This window comes from Pseudoliparis swirei, chromosome 7 (assembly GCF_029220125.1).
Source record: "Pseudoliparis swirei isolate HS2019 ecotype Mariana Trench chromosome 7, NWPU_hadal_v1, whole genome shotgun sequence".
In the NCBI taxonomy this organism is placed as follows: Eukaryota; Metazoa; Chordata; class Actinopteri; order Perciformes; family Liparidae; genus Pseudoliparis; species Pseudoliparis swirei.
In genome coordinates this window covers 27,234,491-27,248,215 of record NC_079394.1, presented here as the reverse complement: position 1 = coordinate 27,248,215, position 13,725 = coordinate 27,234,491, and the positions used below count along the sequence as shown (strand labels likewise).

The window sequence follows — 13,725 nt, the reverse complement described above, 5'->3', positions numbered from 1 at the left end:
TGATGTTTACCTTTTGTAACTTTCCTTTCTGTCTTGGGGTCAAATGACTGCTGTGTTTACGCGTCCCTCCCAGGAAGCCGAGCCGCGATGATGCCGATAGCAGCGAGACCCATTACGTCTGGAGACATATGATAGTACGAGACACACAGAGGGGGCATCCCTTTGCTCTGCTTTCCTGCTCTTGTCTTTTGTTTTTGGGCTCGGCTGAGGGAGAGAGGAATTATGGGGGAAAACACATGGGTGGGATTTATTTATATTTGTTTAGGCTATACCAGGGGTCCCCAAACTTTTTCCAGTGAGGGCCACATAACTTGTCCCTTCTCTGATGGGGGTCAGTTTGTAACAGAAAAGGTGTGACGATCGCAAGGGTGCCTAAACGAAAACATTTATTGTTTTCCAGAAAGCCACACGTAACCAAATATGAATAACCCTTTCCAGGATCTTACCTAACCTTTTTGCCATTATTCCGTACTATTTGACAGCGGCTAGTCTAGGATTTGCGTGGCCAGACTAAAACAAAATCTCTGGTATGCGTCTCTGGTATTGTTCAAATGTGGAGGCGGGATGTATCCGGCCCGCGGGCCTTAGTTTGGGGACCACTGGGCTATACCATGCAAGCTAAAGGAAGCCACCCGCCCTTGTTGACTTGATAATAGTGGTGCTAATGGTAGACTGCCTGGGTGAACAGAGCACCGTGCCTGGTGGGAGTCATGTCAGGAGAAGTGAATATAGATAATCACGAGTACAATTATAGACTCGGCTATGAGAGGAGGGTGTGAGGCTATTCGTCAGATATGGAGAACAATTGCAACTGCAGTTTTAGAGCAGGATTCAGTCTGAGGAATGCTTGGCCCATGATTCCAGAAATGCTGACAGGAACACACCATATGCATACACAGCAAGTGCAAGTCTGCCACAGACGGCATGACGTGACAAAAAAGGGACCAGCCTTTTTCTGTCGGGAGGGGATGATAAAAGGTTTTCACTGGGGTGAGACTTCTTTTCACAAATGCTCCTTCAGCATGCTGCACTGTGACTACAATGTCAAAAGGAACATAACACAGCTGTTTGGCAGCTGATGGTATTCACATTAAAGTCTTAACGGCATTACTGAAAGATTAGAGTGTGTTTGGTGGCTCTCAAATACTTGAAGTAGTGGGGTCACACACACAAAGCTGCTTCATCAAATGTTTTTTCATTTGGATTAATGATGAACATTATTTTGGACATTTGTCATTCTTGGAATAGGAGTGTATTTTATATACAGGATGATCTAATTAGCACAGTGGACATGAGGTCTGTCGTTATGCCAATATCACAACCATTAATCTGAGAAGGAAGCTATTAATATATCCCTGGTCTGTTCATCTGGCGTGTTATTATATTCTACATGTTGTCCAGTACAGGGTTCGTACGTTCATGGAAAACCTGGAAAAGTCATGGAATTTTAAAATGGTCATTTCCAGGCCTGGAAAAGTCATGGAAAAAACTTAAATCATAATAGTTTTGGAAAAGTCATGGAAATTTGTTATAATTACATGTTCATTTACGCCGAGTTTGAAATAATTAATATGTTTTTTTTTAAAGAAAGACGCTCAAAATATAAGCCGGCGTACGCTCTCAATACGCAACATTTTCTAAATTGTTCATGTTTATACCGAGATTTCAGTTTGGTCATGGAAATTTGTTTTAAAGTCATGGAAATCCATTGGTCAAAATGTGTAAGAACCCTGCCAGTAACATAAATGAATGATATGTAAGTGATCATCCAAAGATGTTCAACTCGATTCATGAATAATTATCATCCGACTCAGTGTTATGGAACAACATGGTAATGTTGTAGTCGCTGTTATTGATGTGCCTGATGTGAATTGAATATGTTTTACGACCAAACCAGAGAATGACGCAGGCGTTTAAAGAGAGCCCTCCTCATCAGTGTCTATTTGCTTTTTCTAATTTAATCTCATGAAAAAAGATCCACATTTCTGACATCAGGCTTTTCTCGGAGAGTGTGTTTATATGCAAACATGAAATCGGGTTACTCGGAGACGCCGGGTCATACACGATATCGAACACGCACGCACGATGGCAGCCTGGATACCTTAAAACTGTGCACATGCAGCTGATTGGTCATCCTAAGTAACCCATTGATTACCTCTCTGACGTGTATTTTAGTGCTTACAATACTCCATTATTACCTTCGCATTGAAAATGCGGAAGGTTATGTTTTGATTGCCGTGTATTTATTTATTTGTATGCGTGTTACTCGCATAACTCAAAAAGTATTAAACCGAATCGCATGAAATTTGGTGGGATGATTGGTTATTATCCGGGGACCATTTGATTAGATTTTGGGATCGATCGGGTCAAAGGTCAAGGTCAAGGCCACAAAAAGGTCAACATCTTCTTTTTACCATAGCGCGGTCAATTATTATCCAATTGGCATGCAACTAATGCCAAAATGTTCATAATTCAATGCCCAGTCTTGTGATATGTGAAGGTATGCGCTCTACCGAGTGCCCGTTCTAGTTGTTCTCTGTTGTAATAATTATTAACCATCAGCGTGACCACGATGATGTTGTGATTATAGTGGTTGCACTGCCAGTTTCTTTTTGGAAAACAACCTTAACTGCACAGCAAGATGGAATTCAAATTCTTATTACTGCGCTGTATTCAGCTCGGCCTGTCCTTTTGAATGTGCACGTACGGTGTTTGGGAGCCTACAGTTGCAGCCAACACTGACTTTCTGATGCTGGGTCTGCTCACGTTTTATTTAAGGACATCATCACACCGACAGAGCGGTATTGAAGAATATGCCTGTCATTTTACGACGAGGCAAACGAACCTCAGAAGCTGCTTTCGAGGCCAACAAAGTCAACTTCAATAACATCTGTTTTCACAGATGGGGTCAGATCTGAATGAGAACAAGATGGCGTTACTGACCTTTCCTATTCAGACTTCTTGACCTTTATTCACCGAGGACCTCGGCCTTTGTGTCCTCTCGGCTAAAAGCTTCGCAGGTGTTGTTGACATTCGTACATTTGATCCATGACAAGAATTCACAACATGTTTAGGCTTGGGGGGTTTCGCAATAGAAATAATTATCAAGTCGTTGCTTTATACTCAGTTGAGGACACAAGCTGCTTTTTCTATAATCTCACCACAATCCAAAGCTCTGCTTTTTGTCTTCCTGACAAATGCAGCTTTGGTTTTATGTAATATACGATGCCAAGACACAGGCCCATTAAAGAGAATGACAGACGCCGTAACAAGCTGTTTGTCTACTTGAGGTAAGAAATAATGTCTGCTGGGGCACTGCTAGCATGAGCTGGCTCCAGTTTTTACTCCTGGTATTTTCAGACACGGATCCTGAATGTGTGTCATGTGTTTGCAAGAAAGCAGACGTGAATGTGTGTAAATGCAAAAACAATCGCTTAAACAAAGTGTGAGTTTGTGAATAGTACGGGTTGACATGCACACGTGTTGAGCTTTGTCTCTCCAGTGGCAACGCAGGATGAAGAGGGAGTGCACTACATTAGTGGTGGGGAGGCTGTGGGCTCAGTCTGCACACAGGGGAGAGCATGTTTCTTTTGAAGTCAAGTTATGAGAAGGTTTTACAAGGTTTAAATTGCCTTGGGTACAAGCTCAATACACCCATCTTCCCTCAAGCAAGAAAAGGCTTTCTTGCTTCTGGGATAGTATAAGATCGTAATCACGTCAATCTCAAAGTGAAACATGCTAAACTAGAACGGGCACTCGGTAGAGTGCATACCTTCGCATATCACATGATTGGGCATTGAATTATGAAAATTTTGGCATTGGTTGCATGCCAAATGGATAAAAATTGACCGCACTATGGTAAAAAGAAGATTTTGACATTTTCATGACCTTGACATTGACCTTTGACCCGACCGATCCCAAAATCTAATCAAATGGTCCCCGGATAATAACCAATCATCCCACAAAATTTCATCCGATTCGGTTTAATACTTTTTGAGTTATGCGAGTAACACGCATACAAATGAATAAATAAATACACAGCGATCAAAAAAGAACCTTCCGCATTTTCAATGCGAAGGTAAAAAACAATCGAGCCTAACGGGAGACGTCTGAGGCAGAAGCCATAACTCTGGCCCGTCAACTCCTCTCTAGATCCCTGCTGGGTTGAGGCTGTGAGGAGGATTGTCATTCCTGGTGTTGACCTGAAGCCTTCTGGAGCTTTAGTTTCTGAACCACAGCCCCTTTTAAGCTCCACGGATGTACGTGATTTGACACATTGCATTACAAGGAGTTGCTCAGCACATTCCTTTTGAGACGTTGCCGTAAATAAGTGGGCGTTTGAAGCGACCTTAAGTTGTTGATGCGCGAGGTGGGAGATCCCTCAACAATCGATCTCCACGCGCCGATGCCGACGTGCCGCTCTTGTAAACCTGCTTCGTGTTGGTGCTGCGCAGCCTTCAGGTGTTTGAACAGTAAATATTCCTCCCGCCCCGCCCCTTTTCAGGGCCGCAGTCTGCTATGAGTCACAGAGTACAATTTATTTATTTATATTGCACTTTGTTTTATATTGCCCAGAGCCAAAAGGTCACATATACGGGTTCAGTATTCGGTATCTTGAGGACAATGTAAAGAAGATTAACGTTGACGCAAGTTAGCGATGCATAACAGAACTGTTGCTGCAAGTGATGCAATAATAAAAGATAATGTGGCCACTGGCAAAGCACACTCATCTGTGTGTGTCTGTGGCTGGTCATTGTGGAAACCTGCATGCTTGTGTGTGATGTAACAGGCTTCGCCAGATTATTACCTTCGAATTGAAAATGCGGAAGGTTATGTTTTGATTGCCGTGTATTTATTTATTTGTATGCGTGTTACTCGCATAACTCAAAAAGTATTAAACCGAATCGCATGAAATTTGGTGGGATGATTGGTTATTATCCGGGGACCATTTGCTTAGATTTTGGGATCGATCGGGTCAAAGGTCAAGGTCATGAAAAGGTCAACATCTTCTTTTTACCATAGCGCGGTCAATTTTTATCCAATTGGCATGCAACTAATGCCAAAATGTGGCTGCGGCGAAGGTATGCGCTCTACCGACTGCCTGTTCTAGTTTTTTTTATTGCATGGCATTCATGGCCATGGATTTCTTGTCATTCTTGCATTGTTGTGGCCGTTTAAATGACAGTGGATGAGTTCCGTGTTTAAATCTAACGGCGTGCTGCCCTGCTGGACTTTGCTCTTTGTGTACATTTGTATACTGCTCGCCCAGCCATGCCGTAACCGTTCCTGACATACTGCTTTTGCATTGACTCGGCATGTTTTGCGATCGACAGGAGGGGCGGCAGAGTGTTGGAAGCAAACGTGCATGAATGCCGGACTCGAATCGGGAGCGTCGTATTCACTCGTGTGCCCCATTCGGATTGAACTGCAAACTGTCAACAATGCATGTGAAATGCTGCACAACACTTGTTTTCCAACGTTTACATGAAGCTCACAGATTTTACAACGTGACTCTGCAGCCTCTGTGGTTTTGACGTGCTTCCAGCCCTCTTTTACCCTGGCGTTTATTGGTTTGCGGTGGTAATTAGTAACAGGGCTGTCGTAACAATGGCTTGAAGGGATTAAAAGAAGATGTATTTCGGTTGTAGGGGTCCAATTATGGAATAATGTTGAAATGGATGTAAGAATGGTGAATTCCTTTTTGGTTTTCAAGGGAATTATTTATAAAACAATTCTTGAGAGTTATAAATGTAATTAAAAATGTTTTAATATGGAAGATGTATGTGGTAGTATATATAAATATATTTTGTTGTTTATTTTGTTTATTGTTGTTTTTTTGTTGTTTTATTTTATATTAATTTTCTGATTTTTTTTGGTTTCAATTTAGGATAGGAATTGATAAGCATTTTTTTGCTTCTACCTATACCTTTTCAGTCTTTCTCTTTTGTATATTATATAGGATAATATTGTATTGTATTTGATTTGATTGACTGAATAAAAAATACAAACATACAAACAAACCCATGAGATTTACCACAGGGGCAGCAGTTGGGAATGTGACCCATTTACTTACGTCTTTGTCCTCTAACTCTCCCCTGTGTGGCAATATTACAGCAAACTGAATTGCATGTACACATGTGAGGGATTTGAACACGCATGGAGGACACATGGTTGTGCACACAACACTGGCCTTTCATCAGTGACAGAGGATAAAGCAGTCATTGTGCAGTTCGGTAGGGCTCAAATGATGTGGTAGACTAATTACTAAGGAATATACAGTGTGTTGTGGGCAAGAAATTGGGACACTGGCTTTGTTCTTGTCCTCCTCTGTTCTTTTGCACAGGGCTACGGGCACACACACACACACACACAGCCTCATACACACCATCCCCAACAGCCCAGCATATTTAAATACTACTCCATTGGTATGTCATGCTGATTTTCCAGCTCAGTCTGACCCTTAAATCAGAACACCCTATTTAATCCGCTGCCAGCCTGCCAAAGCCTCTCCACAGCCAGCAGAGATGCGCTTCTGTGGAGAGGGTAAACAATCATTTGAATGGACTCACCGTGACGGACCAGTTCTCACTAATCAGCGTAGAGAACAATGGTGGAATTAAATCTCATGAAGATCCACTGCATGTTGGGGGAATTGGACAAAAGCTATGAGGTCGTAGATATTCGTCTGTTTCTTCGAAAGTATTCAATCAAATAGCCCACGGATACGATATAAACAAGTGTTGTGACTTATCCTCCTGAACATGACATCTTATGACTTTCCATGTTTTGTTCCAGGCACTCTTCTGCAGAGATCAGACGACACTTCAGTGGGACCTACGCCCCTCAACACAGCCGAACCAACTCCAACGCGTCGGCCTCAGTGACCCTAATTGTGGTGAGCTTCCCGCGATGAAAAGACACGCCGGTTATTTTTCACCCGGCAGTTATTTGTCACATTATCCCAGATATGTATATTTCATTAATTCACAGCCACCTAGGAATGAAAGGATGGGTAGTTTTTTGAATGGCAGCGATCTTGTGCCGCAGCAGGCAAAGTTCAGAAAGGAAAGTAAGCAATGGGAGAATTCATTTTGCCTAAATGTGAAAAAGCAGCAAACGTTCAACTATCTAACATGTCAAATGTGTTTAAGAAGGTGAGCAGACTAAGAATGTAAAATGTTTGGATAATGCTGCTCCGTTTAATACTCGTGATGTCAGGGGAGGAGACGTTTTATGTGACGAGGAGGTCAGCATGGTGGTTTCCTCTCATACTGCCCTCACACAGCTTTAGTGTTTACACACCACCACCGGGCGATAAGCATCTCCACATCCACTTCACTGTCATTAGTGCTGACGGCGTCTGCCTCAGTGTGGTGTGTAGTCTCGGAAGATTAACATTTTAATCAAAGACATTGTTACCACAACTTAAGTTATTGCTTTTGCAAAAACATTTTGTCTGCATTTCGAGTTTTACAATTTTTTATTTTTTATGGAGGAATATTTCTGCCTCTTACAATAAAAGTTATGGCTGAACACGCTTTGTTAAAACTGGGCTGACACTCCCCGTAACCTAAATGCCATTAAGATGGGTTGTTTTCTTTCCTCTCTTGAAGCCTAGCAGATGGTTTTTGAGTCTCTCTCTCTCTCCCTCTCCCTCTCTCCCTGCACAGTAATCCTTTACAGGGATTTGTTCCTACTACTCTCAGTGGTACCCTCTGAACTTCTCTCTCTGACTCCCAGATTCATACCCTTCCGTCAGTCTTCCTGCTTTTCTTTTCTATTCCTGTCTGTCCATGACACAGTTCTTCTTTCTCTGCAGCCTTACATCTCTCTCAGTTGTAAGTTTTCTAAAGCTCTCAGCCGCTAAGTCTCCTGACATATCTGTGTGCATGGCGAACTGAGCCGAGGCCCTTTTTGAGAGTCCGCCAGTGATCATCCTTGAGCTCGTTAGCTAACGGGGTTTCAGGAGGATTTGGAGCGTCCTTCCCACCCCAGCTTGTGGCATGCAACCCGGTTAATCTCTAACCTGCTTGGGATATGGGTCAGCGCCGTGGCTACCGATGGCTCGCTGGATGGGGCCTATTTACCTTGCAGTTTACAGTGGCAAATCTTTAATATTGCTGGATTTGGGATGCGGGAGAGCGGTTTTTAATACTATAATCTCCGGGATGATAGTTTCCCATTATTCGAGAGGAGGAGGAGGAGGAGGACCTTGTTGATTATCATATTTCTCCTCCTGCTATTTTTAGTGCCTAAATATGAGGAATGATGACTAATCGGTGGAGTCGGTTTCAAATACAATTTGAGAGATTAAGAGGAAAAGCTGCACGGTTGCAGCTTGTGTGTGTGTGTGTGTGGTTTCTGTTCCTGTCTGTTGAAACACCGGTTGATGGAGGGACGCCTTGCTTGATGTCACTTCCTCTTATGCCTTGTGGTCTCCCCCCCCCCCCCCCTTTCCCTTCAACTCTAAACTCAAACTGCCGTCAAAACTTCTCGTAGGCTCAACTTCTACTTCCAGCTATAAACACCTCTTCCACTCTTGGTAATGCAGATTGTTTTTCCTATCTGATCTCCCGGAGCTCTTGGCCTCTAGGAATATGAAGATCTTTTTAAAGCGGATCCGTTCACCGCGCCGCGGCTTCGTTTTAACAAAACGTATTCAGCGTCCGTAGGTACACACTGTCGGTTCCCATTTCCGGAGAGCGCCATTTTGTTCACTTCCCTTTTTAAGGTTCAGTTTTTCAGATTTGCACGGGGTAAGTCTCCACTTTCCTTATGAACGCAGCTGCCGCTTCGGCATACTTTAGAATGAGAAAATGGGTGAACTTGATCGTTTTAAATATTGCTGTTCAGGTCAAATAGGGGCAGTATTTTTGGAAGGACCATGTCTGTCATGACTTCTTTACGTGTCTGTTCTCCGTCCCTGCTCATCTTTGTTAATCCACACTGAGAACAGTTGTGTTGGTAGATACAAGTTGTCGTTTTTAAATACATTTTACACAAATAAGGCTCCGATCATGATTGCAGATATTGATTTAAACAATGTGTGAAGCTTATTTTATTAATTCATCGTTGCATGTGTCTGCACCGAATTTTATAAGTCGAAGATTATTTTTACCTGCGAGGAAGCATTGCAATCTCAATTATTAGCAACATAGTTGCAAAGGCACCACTTTTAAAAATAAATACAACAAATTAAAAACGAGGAAGCAGAAACAGTCTGGCTGTTGTTTCTCACAAGCTCCTCTCATGACTCCACAGAGCAGACGTTGATCAGAGCCATGCATAGATTTGCATTCATTTGTTTTTGTTAGCCTCCATACTAGACAAGAAAAAGAGGCCATGCTACAATGATTGTTTGAACTTTGAGGCAGAGAGCCAGAGACGTGCACATATGGAGAAGGCTGCCACTTCAGAGACGCTGGTGAAGATCGCGCCTCCTCTATAGAAAGGAGGCGTTGAATGTTTCTTCTGTATTGAGCAGCTGCCATTTAGCATGATAATGATACAGTTGTTCCATCTGGCTGTCTGCAGGGTTCGTACGGTCATGGAAAACCTGGAAAAGTCATGGAATTGTAAAATGGTCATTTCCAGGCCTGGAAAAGTCCTGGAAAAAACTTAAATCATTAAAGTTTGGGAAAAGTCATGGAAATTGTTATAATCACATGTTCATTTAGGCCCAGTTTGAAATAATTAATACGTTTTTTAAAGAAAGACGCTCAAAATATAAGCCGGCGTACGCAATCAATACGCAACATTTTCAAAAATGTTCATGTTTATACCGAGATTTCAGTTTGGTCATGGAAATTTGGTTTAAAGTCCTGGACATCCATTGGTCAAAATGTGTAAGAACCCTGTGTCTGTGTATTCTCCCTTACTCACGCTGCACGCTGATACGAACCCATGGAGCAGAGAAAAATATCCCCTCGGGTGAATTGATGTGCAAAAACATGTCTGAAGGCAAATGGAATTTGCCCCGTTTTTAAAAGCCGAGACGGCGGTGACTCGTCTCGCTGCTGAAGCTATCACCACTTCTCCTGTGTGCACATATATCGTCTGTCAGTGGGCACGACAGTGGCTGGATTCACTCTGTTTTTTTCTCAGTCTTTCACACCCGACCCATTTGCGTGTGCCCCCTTACAAGCTTAAATATGACTTTTGGATAGTGCTATAAGGCACTTTGTCTCTCTGACCACTGTGCATTGTATATCTTGAGAGACTTTGACAATTTATCAATGAGTTATCAATGTTTCAGCATCATGTTCAGGGTTCGTACGGTCATGGAAAACCTGGAAAAGTCATGGAATTTTAAAATGGTCATTTCCAGGCCTGGAAAAGTCCTGGAAAAAACTTAAATCATAAACGTTTTGGAAAAGTCATGGAAATTTGTTAAAATCGCATGTTCATTTACGCTGAGTTTGAAATAATTAATATATTTTTTAAAGAAAGACGCTCAAAATATAAGCCAGCGATAGCTCTCAATACGCAACATTTTCTACAGTTTTCATGTTTATACCGAGATTTCAGTTTGGTCATGGAAATTTGGTTTAAAGTCATGGAAAAGTCCTGGAAATCCATTGGTCAAAATGTGTAAGAACCCTGCATATTGTGATAGACGGTCCAAGCTCTTGCCCTAAATCAGCTACACAGCATGCCGACTCATCAGATGTGAGGTCTGCCCCTCTTCACAGAAACACCTGCTCCACGCAGGTCCCCAGCTCCCGTTTGTGGAGCCGGCCGTGTGTCGCCTCCTCATTCGTTTCCTTTCTTCCTTTGAGCTCTCTGTCATGATGAAACGGGGGTCTGTTCTTCCCCTTTGAGTGCCGGTGGGAATGTGTCTCACTGTGTGCTGATGGTTTGAACAGAATGTACTGAGACTCACATTTCAGCCCGTTTTTACTGGACATACGAGTGATTACAGCTCTGCCTTTAAACTGCTGCAGCTCTGGAGGTTGACACAAGTGTTTGCCTAAAAATAGGCTCACAGAAAAAAAAGTCCTTGCTGTCTTATATGGACCACTTTGTTCCAGAGTCTATTTTAGTTTGTGCTCCAGTCCTTTATCCCACTACAGGTATGAGGCATTAGAATATAATCATGATTCAACATGTCTGGCCCAACCTCCCTCCCGTTCTTTTTCTTTGGTACTTCTCTGCACTATGTGGACAAACTCATGAACCATCTTATAGCTTTTTACAAACAATAATATGTCTTTGTTCGCTTGATTCATCTTCTTTATTCCTAAATCATGCATGTATCATTATTTTAATTGCTAAATACAGTTAATTTAAATGTTTTCTTGAAAAATGTTTTTCTACACTAACTTTTGTTTCCATTTAATTCACTATCTACGTATGTTTAATCTATTTCTAAGTTATTGGAGAATAAAAACGAGTTAGAAAAAGTCATGCAAGATTTTAGAAACGGGATAAGGGACTGAACACTTATTCTATTTGAGCTGTTATTGAACGACGCTGCAAATTCATTGGTTGATGCAATTTGCCGTTTGTTTAAAGTCTGCCACCTGACTCTATATGTGGTTTGATATGATTTCCATTCATGCTTTCGTGGCATGCAAGTTAACATTTACTCTTAAGAAGTTCTCCACTCTACTCTATTAGAATCCTTAAACTGCACTTTAGCTAATGCGTCGCCCCGCATGTTCCTCACACTATTATTCCGATTATTCCCTTCCTTCACTCTACAGCCTCAGTCCTATGAAGCGGTGGAGCCCTTGGACCTGGAGGAATTCCTGATGTCACAGTTAACAAGCGGAGACTCGGCCTTGATGCAGGAACTTGGAGACTTCCCAGATGATGACCTGAAGGTGGAGCAGGTGCAGAAGGAGTGTCGCACTGTGAGACACTCTGTCCCTGAAGATGGGTGAGTCACCGCAGTTTGACAAACCGCCCACTCTGGCCATAAAAATCCTCCCTAAAATGTAATTTGCATTGCTTTGAGACCTTTATGTTCGAGTAAATTACCAGAAAGAATTGTGACAAATGATGACATAGGATGTTTCACTGCATTGTCAGTTCTCAAGTCCATGTAGGAAAGTTAATATTTATACTTACGACAAGCTTTTTTGTGAAAAGATGAACAGAAATTAAGTATAAAAGTCACTTACTTGGGATAAACAAATAAGGCAGAAGATCAGAAGGTGTGTGTGTGTGTGTGTGTGTGTGTGTGTGTGTGTGTGTGTGTGTGTGTGTGTGTGTGTGTGTGTGTGTGTGTGTGTGTGTGTGTGTGTGTGTGTGTGTGTGTGTGTGTGTGTGTGTGTGTGTGTGTGTGTGTGTGTGTGTGTGTGTGTGTGTGTGTGTGTGTGGTCAAGGTATTCTACAAAAATGTGCGATCTCAATTTATTCAGAGCATTCAGTTGTTTAGCACCTTGACCATGAAGTACAGCATCAGAGAAAGGAGGAATGTAAAGTTCCCAGTAGTCTGTGAATGTTTTGCAAGCTTGTTGGCACGAGAATGTGTGTCTCTTCATCCTCTTCATCCTCCTCATCCCTCTCTTTGTAGACTGGAGTTGGATCCACATGTGAGAGACTGCGTGGAGAGTTACATTCAGCCGTGGCTTTTGGTCTCTAGAAGGTAAACTGTCTCCCACAGAAACACGACGTTACAATATTCAGGACTCGCAGAGCGGGAGAGCAGATGTTGCTGTTGTTTTCACACGGATACGTTAAAAACGACAGAACTGAATCTATCCGTGGAGTTTAGAAATGGAAAAGTAGACATCCTCCAAGCTGCAGTGTTTTAACGAAAGAGCCACAAAATAAAGGGGAACAAATGCCCTCACTGGTATCTTACCTGTCACACTGAGCAACAGGTGACGGGTAGGAGATGTTTATCAGGCCTGATGAACATTGAACACGAGGATCTCCTATCTGATGCATCGTAGTTCTCACTCACTCACTCACTCACTCTCTCTCTCTCACACACACACACACACACAGACTCAATACTTGCACACACTATGTTACGTAAGGCTTCTGTTTTTATTGTCTGATCGCAGAGGCGCATCAGTGGACTTTTATGTGTGTTTGGTTGTCTATGTCGTTAACCTGGTGTATGTTTCTCTGTGTGTGTGTGTGTGTGTGTGTGTATGTAGGTGCCAGAGCGATGGCTGGAGTGCGTCCTCGGAGCGAGCGAGCCGACACAAACTGCTTCGGAAACAGATCTTTGAGTCCGACGTTGAGCCAGACAAACAGCAGAAGCCAGTAAGGAAGACGAAGGATCATTTTATTTTGGCACGATATCTTAATTTAACAGAAATGATTGCAGCCTGGCTCTGTCCAAAATGTAAAGATCACAAATCAACATGTGTCTTCTTCCTCTTCTCTTGTTTGTGCGCTGATTGGATAAACAAAATGCAGTGTGTGGCGTGCCCCGGTAGCCTCACGGTTAGGGCGCATACCACATTATGAAAAGTAAATAAAAGGTGACATGCTGCGATCGTTTCCTCTCTGCTCCATAATACTTTTCCTCACAAACACGAGGCGAGTCCAGATCTTCTCGCATGCACATGGTTAAAGTGTCTTTTGTGAGAGTAAAGTCATCAAGAGTATGGTCGTCCATTCTGATCCAGGCTTGAGAGGCGATGTGAAATGTGAGGGAGGAGTGGGAGTCTGGGCTGAGGGCGCTGTAATAGAGCCCACAACGGTGTTTTGTTATTCCTGTCACTCTTTCCCCTGCAGCAGCTCTTTCAAGTTTACTCTGCCTGG

At 42.6% G+C, this 13,725-nt stretch overlaps 1 protein-coding gene across 3 annotated transcripts in view; it reads left to right on the top strand.

Moving 5' to 3' along the window:
- Window positions 1-13,725, top strand: part of dock8 (dedicator of cytokinesis 8) — a 69,562-nt gene that overhangs the window by 3,892 nt on the left and 51,945 nt on the right. The window contains exons 2-5 of one of the 3 annotated variants that reach the window (XM_056419527.1): window positions 6,796-6,895; window positions 11,706-11,881; window positions 12,521-12,592; window positions 13,113-13,221. In XM_056419527.1, coding sequence (XP_056275502.1) covers window positions 6,796-6,895; window positions 11,706-11,881; window positions 12,521-12,592; window positions 13,113-13,221 — 457 coding nt within the window. Of the gene's footprint in view, window positions 1-6,795; window positions 6,896-8,525; window positions 8,543-8,736; window positions 8,757-11,705; window positions 11,882-12,520; window positions 12,593-13,112; window positions 13,222-13,725 lie in introns of those variants that run through there. The other 2 variants (XM_056419529.1, XM_056419528.1) reach the window with 2 other exon arrangements.